This window comes from Coffea arabica, chromosome 1c (assembly GCF_036785885.1).
Source record: "Coffea arabica cultivar ET-39 chromosome 1c, Coffea Arabica ET-39 HiFi, whole genome shotgun sequence".
Classification (NCBI taxonomy): domain Eukaryota; kingdom Viridiplantae; phylum Streptophyta; class Magnoliopsida; order Gentianales; family Rubiaceae; genus Coffea; species Coffea arabica.
In genome coordinates this window covers 52,196,134-52,209,240 of record NC_092310.1, presented here as the reverse complement: position 1 = coordinate 52,209,240, position 13,107 = coordinate 52,196,134, and the positions used below count along the sequence as shown (strand labels likewise).

Sequence of the window (13,107 nt, the reverse complement as noted above, 5' to 3'; positions counted from 1 at the left end):
CTACATAATTTTAGCTATATACCTCTTCATTTAGTTGCTTATTTACTTTTAACTAATAATGAAAAACCCAAAGGACGTTTGGAGGATATATATCCTGATTTTGTTTTATAACTGGATAACAGTGTGTGTTTGGATTGCTTAATTATCCCAAATAATATTTCGCTTGTATCATAAACACGTTTTTCAATCCACCTTTTTATATTTCTAACTACTTTTTATCTCACATACATCACATAATAAAAAATGCTACGGTAATTATTTCAAATAATACTCAATTCAAACAAGTATATTTCAACATCAGAACATATGTTATGTTAAACTTTGTGTGTAAGATGGTGGAGGAAATGTGAACCATCCAAATGAAATGAAACCAGAGCCAGTGAATTAAATTGCGAAATGTTCTTTGTTCAATTTAATATTTGTACACCACTGTACCAATAGTAATAGCAATTTAAATTAACCATTCTCATAATACCAATGATATGGTTCCACTGCCGAGTCCAAAAACAAAATTTTTTCGTGCTCTTATTCCGTTTTTTTTTTGTCTTTTCTTTTGTGTGTGTCTCTAAAAGCCAATGACACTGCAAAATTCCGCATTCTATGCTATTTGTTTGTTAAAGTTGGAATAGGATGTAACTTCGATTTTACTGTGTCTAGAATTGATATCTAATCATTTTCCTCTTTAAAGTTTTTGAAAATTTTAGAAAAAAAAGGAAAGAAAAAATTAGAAAGAGTTGCTAGCATGCAATTTTTGAACCATTGAAATTTTGATCCAATAATTAGGAAAGTATAATGCTTCTTTTCAAATGGTGTAATAGTACACTCGTCTGATCCGAAGGTTCCACGCCAACTCAATAAAATTCCAGTTGAGCTCCCCCCTCCCGTAATATAGGCGTAGGTTGGACTCTGCCCTCCTCTCATAGCATCGGAGAGAGTGAGGGTAAAGAAATTAACCATAGCTCTTGAGTCGGTTCATGAGAGAGAGAGAGAGAGAGAGTCTGTGAGAGTGAAGAAATAAAAGGAAGGTGAAATTGCGTCTTTCCAACGCCAGTTCGTACAATATGACTGGCCCACTTACAGGCCTACTGGATTTTATAATTTTGGGCTAGTTTAGTCCACCCAATGTGAAGCCCAGTTAGTAAGGGGAGGACTTGTATCAATAAAGAAATGCAATTTTTTTTTTGGGTACCAAAAGAAAAAAAGGGAAAAAAAAAAATCTTAGATTCTGGTCTTATTAGTGATTGGAATTTTTAAGTCAAGTTTTGCTGATAGAAATATTGTACAAAGCAAACGACCTCTTGGGTCTCTTTCTTTTCTTTGTAATCAAACCAAAAAACAAATAAATTAAAGCGTGAGTGACACTAGAGATCTTCCATGATTTGTTTTCCATTTCGTTTATGATCTTCTGTCTCTCTTTTTGTTGAAGGATTCCATTTCCCATGATGTGGTGATGAATGATCATTAGTAATCATGTCCCCATCATAATTCCCTTGTGGAAAATAGGCCAGCTTCTTCCCATATGATTTCTTCAGCAGGGAAAATGCAGACTAGTTGCAAATCACTTATGATTACTCGACAAATCCAATACATTTTCTGTTGTTTACCCGAAAAAGAGGCAAATGAAAAAAAAAAATATTAAAAGTGTACATAATCGATCCTCTCTCTTTTTTTTTTTTTTTTTTTGATTGTTGGCTGCTTAGTTGACTGCGCTACTAAGAACTGTTGTACTCGTGAATCTGTGGGAGTCCTCCCTCTCCATGGGCAAATTTTACGTACAAAGGTATACTCCACTAGTTATTGTTGCTTCAGTCAATCCACGAAAGTTCAGATATAAGTAGATACGCACGTACATGATATCGCATATTTATATAGATTTGCTGCTTCTGCAGTACTAATTTAGGTGCTTTTCATACAGTTCATATCTTACTTTTCATGACTATGTAAAGGTAGAAAACTTTTATTTATTTACTTTGTGCGTAGGAGTAAAAAACTCGTACTCGCATGCGAAACACTTGTAGCAGGACCGGCGTGTCCAATAATATATATTGGCTAACTGGACAAATCCATTTATGCAGATGGCTTTCTCTTCTCCCCCTCTAGTTTTTCTTCACCTAATTGGACCGATATGTTAGAGTAGTTGTAATGTAGATATTGCCTGTTGTTAAAAAAATAAAATATAAGAAAGATATAAAAAAAAAAAAAAAAATTCCCCAACTTGGCCTGCATTTTCCATTACAACTAGGTACACCATGCAGAAGACTGCCAAGTGAATGATGGGCATGGCACTTCATGTATCGATGGTAAAATTTAATCAAAGGACGGTTTTGTCAAAATTTAGCATGTGATTGTTGCTAGAATAGACATGTTTTGGGATAGCAGTCTTGAACTTGGAAGTGTAGATGGTAGTTTGTTTGGTTTTGGGTTTTGCTTTTACATCTCTTGAAGAAATTCGTGTTGCAAAATTTAAAGGGCTAGCTAGCTTTAATGGTCTTGCGGTCTTCCTTTTTTTCTTTTCTTTTCTTTTCTTTTTTCAATGCTCATCTTTGATTGCCCATCTTTTCTCCACCTGAGTCCTGCGAAAATTATCCGTGGAGTTTCATAGCAGGAAGATGTACTTGAACAATATCATGTCATATATCCCGATTCTTTTGCAAAAAATTGAAGAAATTTATTTTTACATTCAACTTATCTAGAATTAGTAGGAAATCCATTGTGATAAAGGACTTACAAAGTGTGACGAGGAGGAGCGGAGAAAAGAGAAAAAGGCAAAAAGACGACTGATGAGACCGAGGAAAGAGGAGGGGGATAGGTGGAGAAAGGAAATGCTGATTAAAGGATGGATAAAAGGATTAAAAGTGGGGCTACTTATAAATTAGAAATGTTAAAGGAGACTTTTTCTTGTATTACGAAAACTCGTTATAATAAATTAGCAATGCAAGACTGAGTTTGTAGATGACAGAGTCAATGATATTGGCACGATTCTATTGCAAAATTAAAAGCACCCAGCAAAAACAAAAAAAAAAAAAAAAGAAAGAAAGAAAGAAAAACTGCACATTCTTATCAAAGACCATCCAAGACGGACAAGGGGCAGATACGGTTGCATTGTATGTATTTTTTACTGTGCGTAACTTTGATTGCACACGACGTAACTTTAGAATAAATTTTTATGGATCCCACACACAACGTGAAAATCGAGTTACAAGATGTGATTTGAGTCGCACAAAATTTTTTGGCCAAATCATGGCCGTCAACTACTGCCAGGTAGGGGTGTGCATCGAATTCGAAATCGGTAATTCGGAAGTTTGAATTCAGAATTTTGGTATCTGATAATTCGACCAAATTCGATTTCGAATTCACCAATTCCGAATTCGAATTCGTACCGAATTCAATTTGAAATTCGGTAAATTCCGATTTCACCGAATTCGGAAAAATTTATATATTATTATATAATATAAAATTTATTATATAATATAAAATGTATAATATTATATAATATTATATTATATTATATAAATTTTATATAATATTATATAGTATAAATTTTATATTACATGTATAAAAAATATATTTATATATTAAAAACGAATTTGAAATCGAATTTCGATTTTGAATTCCGATTTGAAAAACTCCATTATCGAATTTAAATCAAATTCGAAATATATGAATTTAAAAAACCCGAATTCGATTTCGATTTTCAATTTACTGATTTCGAAAATTCCAAATTCAATTTGAATTCGATCGATAAATCGAAATTTTTCGATTTTCCACGCCCCGCTTCCTGGAATGGTTGTCTCTGTCCCTGACAACCGTTCCTGCTCCATTTCCATCCAAGACATCATTTGCCAACATGCCACTTATCACATAACTGACACTTTATTATTATTATTTTTTTGAAAGGACAAAATTGACACTTTAGAAAACAAAACCAAGAACAGACTCTTTTTTATGTTTTTGGGCCCCCCAGGAACAGACTTGGGAAGCTCTTATTCTAGAAGCCAACTTATTATTGATGGAATTGTTGTGCATATATCGATCTCAATGTCATCATATCAATTAATCATGCCATAGACCAAGTAACTGGTACTCTTCCATCATCCTCGTTAAGCCCTAATGCTCTCCAGACAGCACTGGATCCATCAACGATGTTGTTATCGCAAGGTGGCTGGCCAGCGTGCTCCTTATCACAGCCATTTCTGGAGTCGCATTCATCCACAACCTTTGCAGTCACGGTTCTCCCATTGCTGGCTCTGATTCTTATCATTTTCCCACACCTCGACCCTCCTGCATACCAACCAGTGGAAAGTGCAACAACCCTTTCACTATTTTGGTGAAATTGGCCGTCACATTCTGATTCAGCCCCGCCTTCTCCGCCTTCTTCAAAATTATTTAGCGTAAGAATTGCTGCTGTGGAGCTAGTAACCGGCGGAGAGCATGTATAGGTGGGTTTAGTTACTCCTGCACATGTCATAGAGCCAGTTGGGCGGCAATTGCCCGGAAGGCGAGCTTCCGCTGCATTTGTGGGTTCCAACGTCAGGATCGTCGTTACATTTTCCTCCAATGCAAATTAACTGGCCGTCGCAATCATTCAAGGTTTTGCATGGACCATTGCATGAGGAGATGGCTGATCCTGGGGAAGAAAAAGATAAGATGTTGTGCGAAATCAAGAAGGAAAGTATGGCAAATTTTGCCATGGTTACCGGAATGAAGGATGGGTAGGGGATAATGTAGCTATATATTAAGCTAGGACGAGCTAAAAGAGATTGAAATGTTGGTGGGGTGGCATTGGAATGAGAGGTTTTGGCGTATATTTATAGTGTGGATTTGTTATGGTCGCCTTGAGAAGGATGAACGGCTGCTGAGTTTATCTTTGTGCTGGCTGCTGCTTTTGTTGACTGACTAAATGACAGGAAGAAACGCTTCGGGAAAACTCGCAAAAGTGTCTAATATGTAAGTTAGAAATTTAATTCTAATCCACAATCTTAAGTTATTAGATCTCATATCCTTACCTATATATTAATCGTTTTTTCTCTATCTTTCGAATCAATGCAAAATAGTGAGTATAGGGAGAGTCGTGTTTCCGCGGCTAATTCACGAATTCCTGACACTGTGTAATGTCAATAGGGATGGCAACGGGGCGGGGTTGGGGCGGGGGACCCCTCTCCCGTCCCCCGTCCCGTTGCCTATTAGTTCCCTCCGTCCCCCGCCTTGCCCCGCTTCTCCCGCGGGGGCACCCGCGAGGTTAATAAAATTTTATTATATAATTTTATTATAATTAATTTTTAATAAATAATCAAGTACTAAAATATCAATACCTCACCAAATTATTATTCATTGTAATTTTACAATTGAAACTCATAAAAACAATCAAACAGAAGTTATTTGAATACAATCCAATATGATGAAATAAATATAACTAAAATAGTCAAATTTTCACTTTTAGTACAAATGCAATCACTAATTCATCATTGTGTTTGTACTTTTTTTTGAGAAAAAAGTGTTATTCTATTAAGTGTAATTAGAAATTTAGTATAAATGTATTAGTAAATTTAGTATAACTAATTAATAAATTCTATTAGTAGACATGTATAATTATTCATATAATTGATAATATCAATTATATTACATAAACTAATATACATTATATAATATATCTAACTAATAATATCATTATCATAAGTTTATAACTAATTAACTTACATATAATATATAGTCATTTATATATATATATATATATATATATATATATATATATATTTTTTTTTGCGGGTGACGGGGCGGGGGATAGGGCGGGGGTATACTCCCCCGCCCCCCGCGCCGTTTCTAAGCGGGGGGAAAAAATTCCCCCCCGCCCCCGCCCCCGCCCCAACCCCCGCCCCGTGAGCCCCCCGCGGGGCGGGCACCCGCTCTCATTGCCATCCCTAAATGTCAACTATGAAAAAAGCCCTATCTACAACTTGTAGAGCTTCTGATATGTCCAAAAGACACGTGGATATAATTAGACGTGCAAATGATTTGAATCAAACTCAAATAATGTATTATTTAAATTTGACTTGAGCTAAAATAGTTTATCTTGAATTCAAGCTGAAACTCAATTTAGTTTTAGTTTACTTTAACTTGAGATTGAACCCGATTGAATCTAAACTAAATCGAACTCATCAAATTTAAGTGATAGTATAAATTAACATGTTTTAGAATTTTAAATACCGAATGCAATATTCAAGTTCGTAAATATAACTCGATTGAATTCGGCTTCTTCACGTCACCAGTCATGAATGCACATGATAGGTACAAGAGTCGATGAGAGACCATAGCTAACAATGCAGCCAAAAAAAAAAAACTCATCGTAGTTTTTCAGCATACCATGTGATCTAAAACTAGGGCTATAGATAATAGACCGGGTTTACCTCCGAGTATTTGCCCTTCCACTAAGCTACTGATACGTGACACCAATTAAAAGACCCAAATTTTGGCTTTCTAGTAGCAAAAGTCAAGGGGCCCTTCGGTCAACTTATGCTTGTGGTTCATTGGATAGAATGCCCGCAGCTTTTGCTTGAGTTTTCTTTCGTGGAAGGAAGACCAGCTCACACAAATAGATGGTGGTCAGGTTTGATTTTGCAACCAGCCAAGGTCAATGCCAGATTTTAATGGGCATATAGGTTCAAACATCACACCCTTTGTCTTTGCAATGTGTTAAATTCTTATGAGAGATTGAGACTTGAGAATCGGCCGCCTAGTTAACTCACGAATGCGAGGGCTGTAGCTTATTATTGATGACACCAGATGTGGACAATGCCAGGCCTAATGCATGCACAGGGTCAATAATGCTAGGAATTTGGCATGGTTTTATCTCCTGTATATGGATGTGATTGATGCACTATCGATATCTAAAGTTAGTGAATTACGATATATACCAACATGACTAAACTATTATGACAGATGAAAATTTGACCCTTTTTTTTTTTGGTTGAAGTTTATGAAGTTATAGTTTGAATTTTTTGGGTGACTTTCTTTTTAGATCCTTGGATGGGCTCATCGGACAGAGACTAAAGAATGAAAAGGAAGGTGGACTTTGCCTCTCTCCAACGCCAGTTCGTACAATATGGCCGGCGCACTTATCAGGCTTACTAAATGCAAATTTTTAAGCTAGTTTTGTGCACCCAAGGTGAAGCCCAGTTAGTAAGCGGAAGACTTGCATCAATCAATCAAGAAATGCATTTCTTTGTACCCCCAAGACAAAAAAAAAAGGGAAAAAAAAAATCTTAGCTTCTGGTCTTATTAGTGATTGGAATTTTTTTAAGCCAAGCTTTGCTAATAGAAATATTGTACAAAGCAAATGATATTGGATGGTTGGAATCTCTTGTCTTGTCTTAAAAGTAATAAAACGACATCTCGGGTCTCTTTCTATTCTTTGTACTAATCAAACCAATAAAAAAAAAAAAATTAAAGCGTAACGCTTGTGCTGTTCCACGATTTGTTTCGTTTATCTCCTCTCTCTTTTTCCATTTCGTATGTTTAGATGCGGTGATGAATGATAATTAGTAATCATGCCCCTATCATATATAATAATTCGCTCGTGGAAAATAGGCCAGCTTCTTCCCATATGATTTCTTGAGCAGGGAAAATGTAGACTAGTTGCAAATCTTTAGCCTCGTCTTGGTTTGTTCCTGCTATGTACAGTATATGTGTAAATAGTGCGTGGTTGTTGTATATTCAAGTACTCATCAATTGTGGGATGTGGATATTCCTCTTCCTCTTTCCTTTCAATGCGCAGCTTCGTTTGTTTATGTATATGTTTTCAGCTCATCTATTCTGTCAAGGCATGATTTGTTTTCCCGTTGATCTACTAAATGATATCTTCCAAATCATCCGTGAAGTTTCATGGCAGGAAGATGCACTTGCAAAAGTCTATTTGAAACTTAAACAATAATATCATGTTATGTATCCTGATTCCTTGTGAAAAATTGAAGAAATTTATTTTTACGTTCAACTTATCTAGAATTAGTGGGGAATCCATTGTGATAAAAGGCCTGCACACGGTGAAGAGGAGAAGCAGGGCAAGGGGAACAAGGTAAAGACAACTGAAGCCGAGGAAAAAGGAAGCGAATGGGTGGAGAAAGGAAATACTGAAAGATGCTACCAAAAAAAAGAAGGCAAATTACACTTTATCCCCTTCTTGTATAGCTAATTTTCAGATAACCTCCTATAATTTTAAAAACTATATATAACCTCCTCATTGTTTGGATTAAAGTGTCAAAGTAATGGAAATGATCATCTGTAACAAAACCTATAAAAATATCAAATTTACTCTTATTTAAAAACTAAAATCGTTGAAATGACCAAAATATATAAATGTAATATGCATAAAACTCTAATCCGGTATGATTTTATATTTTATCATATAAACCCCTTATGGTTAAGTAGTTTACTAGATAACCCCTTTATGATTTTCAATATATATACATAATTCCCCTGTGATTAATAAATAATTTTCAATTTTACATAGAAGTATTTTTGACATTTTAATTGATTTCGTTGTGGATTGTAAATTTTGTCATTTTGATATTTTAATTCAAATCATGGGGGGGTTATGTATACTGTTTGAAACCATATGAGGGTTGGGAGTTACGTGAGAAAACACTAAATCACAACGGGTTAAAGTGTAATTTGCCCAAAAAAGGGTTAAAACTGGGGTTACATACAAATTAGCAACGTTTATAGAGCCTTTTGTGATATTACAAAAACTTGTCACAGTAGGTGATGTAAGTTTGTAGACCACAATGTCTGTGATTTAGATATGACTCTATTGTAAAACTAATCGCACCAAAGAAAATTTTTTTTAAGAGAGAGAGAGAAACTGCACATTTCAAAATGTTATTGAAAGAAAATTTTATTGAGATTTCTTTGTTTTAAACATCAAACACCATTAACCATTTGTGTTCGCGAGAACGAGAAGTAAGAAATTCAAAAAGAACCCGTGAAAAGCACTTTGGAAACCATATTCAATCTTATTCATGTGACGAATTCTGGGTTGGTCAACCATTGAAGACCATCCAAGACATCATTTTCCATAATGCCACTTTTCAGTAAATTGACACTATAGAAAACAAAACCAAATTACACTGCAAGAACAGACCTTTATGTTTTTGGGCCCCCCAGGAACAGACTTGGGACGCTCTTATTCTAGAAGCCAACTTATTATTGATGGAATTGTTGTGCATATATCGATCTCAATGTCATCATATCAATTAATCATGCCATAGACCAAGTAACTGGTACTCTTCCATCATCCTCGTTAAGCCCTAATGCTCTCCAGACAGCACTGGATCCATCAACGATGTTGTTATCACACGGGGGTTGGCCAGCGTGCTCTTTATCACAGCCATTTCTGGAGTCGCATTCATCCACAACCTTTGCAGTCACGGTTCTCCCATTGCTGGCTCTGATTCTTATCATTTTCCCACACCTCGACCCTCCAGCATACCAACCAGTGGAAAGTGCAACAACCCTTTCACTATTTTTGTGAAATTGGCCGTCACATTCTGATGCAGCCCCGCCGTCTCCACCTTCTTCAAAATTATTTAGGGTAAGAATGGCCGCTGTGGAGCTAGTAACCGGGGGAGAGCATGTATAGGTGGGTTTAGTCACTCCTTTACACGTCATAGAGCCAGTTGGACGGCAGTTGCCCGAAGGGGATGGCCCGGAAGGCGAGCTTCCGCTGCATTTGTGGGTTCCAACGTCAGGATCGTCGTTACATTTTCCTCCAATGCAAATTAACTGGCCGTCGCAATCATTCAAGGTTTTGCATGGACCATTGCATGAGGAGATGGCTGATCCTGGGGAAGAAAAGGATAAGATGTTGAGCGAAATCAAGAAGGAAAGTATGGCAAATTTTGCCATGGTTACTGGAATGAAGGATGGGTAGGGGATAATGTAGCTATATATTAAGCTAGGACGAGCTAAAAGAGATTGAAATGTTGGTGTGGTGGCGTTGGAATGAGAGGTTTTGGTGTATATTTATGGTGTGGATTCGTCATGGTCGCCATGAGAAGAATGAACGGCTGCTGAGTTTATCTTTGAGCTGGCTGCTGCTTTTGTTGACCGACTAAACAGTGAGCATAGGGAGTGTCGTGTTTCCGCGGCTAATTCACGAATCCTTACACCGTGTAATGTCATCGTGAACATACAGCCCCATCTACAACTTGTAGAGCTTCTGATATGTCCAAAAGACACGTGGATATAATTTGAATCGAACTCAAATAGTGTATTATTTAAATTTGATTTGAGTTAGAATATTTGATCTCGAATTCAAAGTAAACTTGATTGAATTTATGCTAAATCTAACTCATTAAATTTAAGTGAAGTACATTAGCATGTTTTAGAATTTTAAATAACAAATACAATATCCAGTATGAATTCGGCTTCATCACATCACTAGTCATGAATGCACGTAAGTACAAGAGTTGATGAGACACCATAGCCTCCAGTATACCATATGATCTAAAACTAGGGCTATAGATGATAGTCCGGGTTTACCTCCAAGTATTTGCCGTTCAACTAAGGTTACTGATATGTTACGCCAATTAAATTTTAGGCTTTCTAGATGAAGTCAGCCTCCCTTCGGTCAACTAATGCTTGTGAATTGTGATTCATTGGACGGAATGCCTATGCCTGCACCTTTTCTAGAGTTCTCTTCCGTGGAAGACTAGCTTAAACAAATAGATGGTGGTCGGGTGGGATTTGCAACCAATCAAGGTTAATGCCAGGCTTTAAGGAAATGTGTAGGTTCAGAAGATCGCACCCCTTGTATTTGCAATGTGTTGAGTTCTTGTGAGAGATTGAGACTTGAGAGTCGGCTGCCTAGTTGACTCACGAATGTGAGGGGTGTAGCTTATTATTCATGACACCAGATGTGGACAAGGCCAGGCCTAATGCATGCACAGGGAAGAAGGCATCAATATTGAAAGGAATTTGGTATGGTTTTATCTCCTGTATATTGATGTGATGCACTATCGATCTAAGGTTAGTGAATTACGATTAGTATTTCCAATATATAAACATAACAACATGACTAAATTTTTACACATTATGACAAATGAAATTTTGATTATTTTTAAGTATGAATTTATAGTTTGAATTTTTGGGTGACTTTCATTATAGATCCTTGGATGGGTTCATCAAACAGAGAGTAAAGAATGAAAAGGAAGGTCTATTTGCCTTATTTCAACTAGGACGGCAAACGAATTGGCTCGCGAGCGGTTCGAATCCGAGTTCGGTTAACAATAAACTCGAGTTGAGATCGAGCTGATCAAGTCAAACTTGAATTCAAAAATGCTAAACTCATTAGCTTGCGAGTCGGTTCGAACTCGATTATAAATATGTATATATATATATATATATATATATATATATATAATTTTTTTATTTTAATAGTAAAATTATATATATATATCCTTAATATTTTATTATTTGTTAAAAAATTATTATTTTATTATTTTTTAAAAATAAAATAATAGGGTTTGTTTGGATTGGCCTTTATTTCCCCAAATATATTTACTTACATCATCATTACAATTTCCAACACACCTTTTTACCTCCCCAATTACCTTTTTATCTCACATACATCACATCACAAAAAGTGCTACAGTAAAAATATCTCAAATAACTTACAATCCAAACAAACCCTATATTTTTTATTTTTTTAAGCTCGAACTCGAGATTCAAGTTTCGTAAAATTATATTGAAACTTGACTCGGTTAGGTTTAAATTCAACTCCGCTCGCTTGTTTCCACTCCTAATTCCAACGCTAGTTCGTACAATATGACAGGCCCATTTATTAGGCCTACTAAATGAAAATTTACGGCCAGCATAGTCCACCCAAGGTGAAACCCATTTAGAAAGCGGAGGACTGGTATACATGTGTGTGTGCATGTGCGTGTAAATAAGAGGGTTTAAGTTCAGAATTTTTTACTTACAGTCCCTTTCCTAAATCATCTAATCCATCCTTTCTCTCTAAAGAACTGGCATTAATAAAGAAACGCATTTTTTTACCAAAAAAAAGGAAAAAAAAATCTTAGATTCTGGTCTTATTAATGATTGGAATTTTTAAGACAAACTTTGCTAATAGAAATAATGTACAAAGCAAATGATATTTGGATGGATGGAATCTCTGGTCTTAACAGTAATAAAATGACATCCTGGGTCGCTTTCTATTCTTTGTAATCAAACCAAAAAACAAATAAATTGAAGCGTAAAACTTGGGTTGTTCCATGATTTGTTTTCCATTTCATTTACCTTCTCTCTTTGTTTTTGTTGAAGGCATAGCTAATAAAGCCAACCTGAACCTCAACTTAGAGATGTGACCGGTTCAACGAGTTTCTGGTTCAATTGAAGATTGGCCGGATCACCTATTAGTTATATTATATAATACAATAATATATTTTAAATTACAATAATAATATAATTTTTAAGTTAACAGTTCAATGGACGATTCAATCGACAATTTTTTCTGCTTGAACAGTTGAATCGTTGAGTTGTTGACTAGTTAACAAGTTAATTACTTGTTTGGTCTAACTTAAAAACCAGCTAGGCTAGGTGGCTAATTCATGGGTTTGAATGATTGAACCGACAGGTCGGACCGAGTTTTATAACCACAGTTGGAAGATCCCATTTCGTATGTCTAGATGTGGTGATGAATGGTAAATAGTAATCATGTTCCTGGCATAATTCCCTGGTGGAAAACAGGCCAGCTTCTTACCATATGATTTCTTGCACAGTGAAGACGTAGTGTAGTTGCAAATCATTTATGAATACTTGACAAATCCGGCACATTTTCTGTTGTTTACCCGAAAAAGGGGCAAAAGAAAAAAAAAATGAAAAGTCTGCACAGTCCTCTTTTTCCATGTTGGCTGCTTAGTTGACTACGCTACTGCTATAGTACTCGTGACTCTCTCCATGGGTAATTTTACGTACAAAGATATATAATTATTATTGCTTCAATCCGTCTACGAAAGTTCAGTTATAAGCATTAAGTTGATATATACGTACATGATATCGCATAGTTATATAGATTAGCTGCTTTTGCAGTGCAAATTTATTTACTCTACATGC

General features: G+C 35.9%; 1 protein-coding gene and 1 pseudogene across 1 annotated transcript; both read right to left on the bottom strand.

The window, feature by feature from the left end:
* Positions 1-4,029: 4,029 nt before the first annotated feature.
* On the bottom strand, positions 4,030-4,761 carry LOC113720658 (kiwellin-like; annotated as a pseudogene).
* Positions 4,762-8,985: 4,224 nt separating this feature from the next.
* On the bottom strand, positions 8,986-9,974 carry LOC113727538 (kiwellin-like). Its single transcript, XM_027251765.2, has one exon. The coding sequence runs from the start codon at positions 9,895-9,897 to the stop codon at positions 9,250-9,252; it is 648 nt and encodes a 215-aa protein (XP_027107566.1). The 5' UTR covers positions 9,898-9,974; the 3' UTR covers positions 8,986-9,249.
* Between the last annotated feature and the right edge of the window lie 3,133 nt (positions 9,975-13,107).

Coding starts and splice junctions, on each gene's coding strand:
- LOC113727538 (XM_027251765.2), bottom strand. CDS start 9,897: ATGGCAAAATTTGCCATACTTTCCTTCTTGATTTCGCTCAACATCTTA.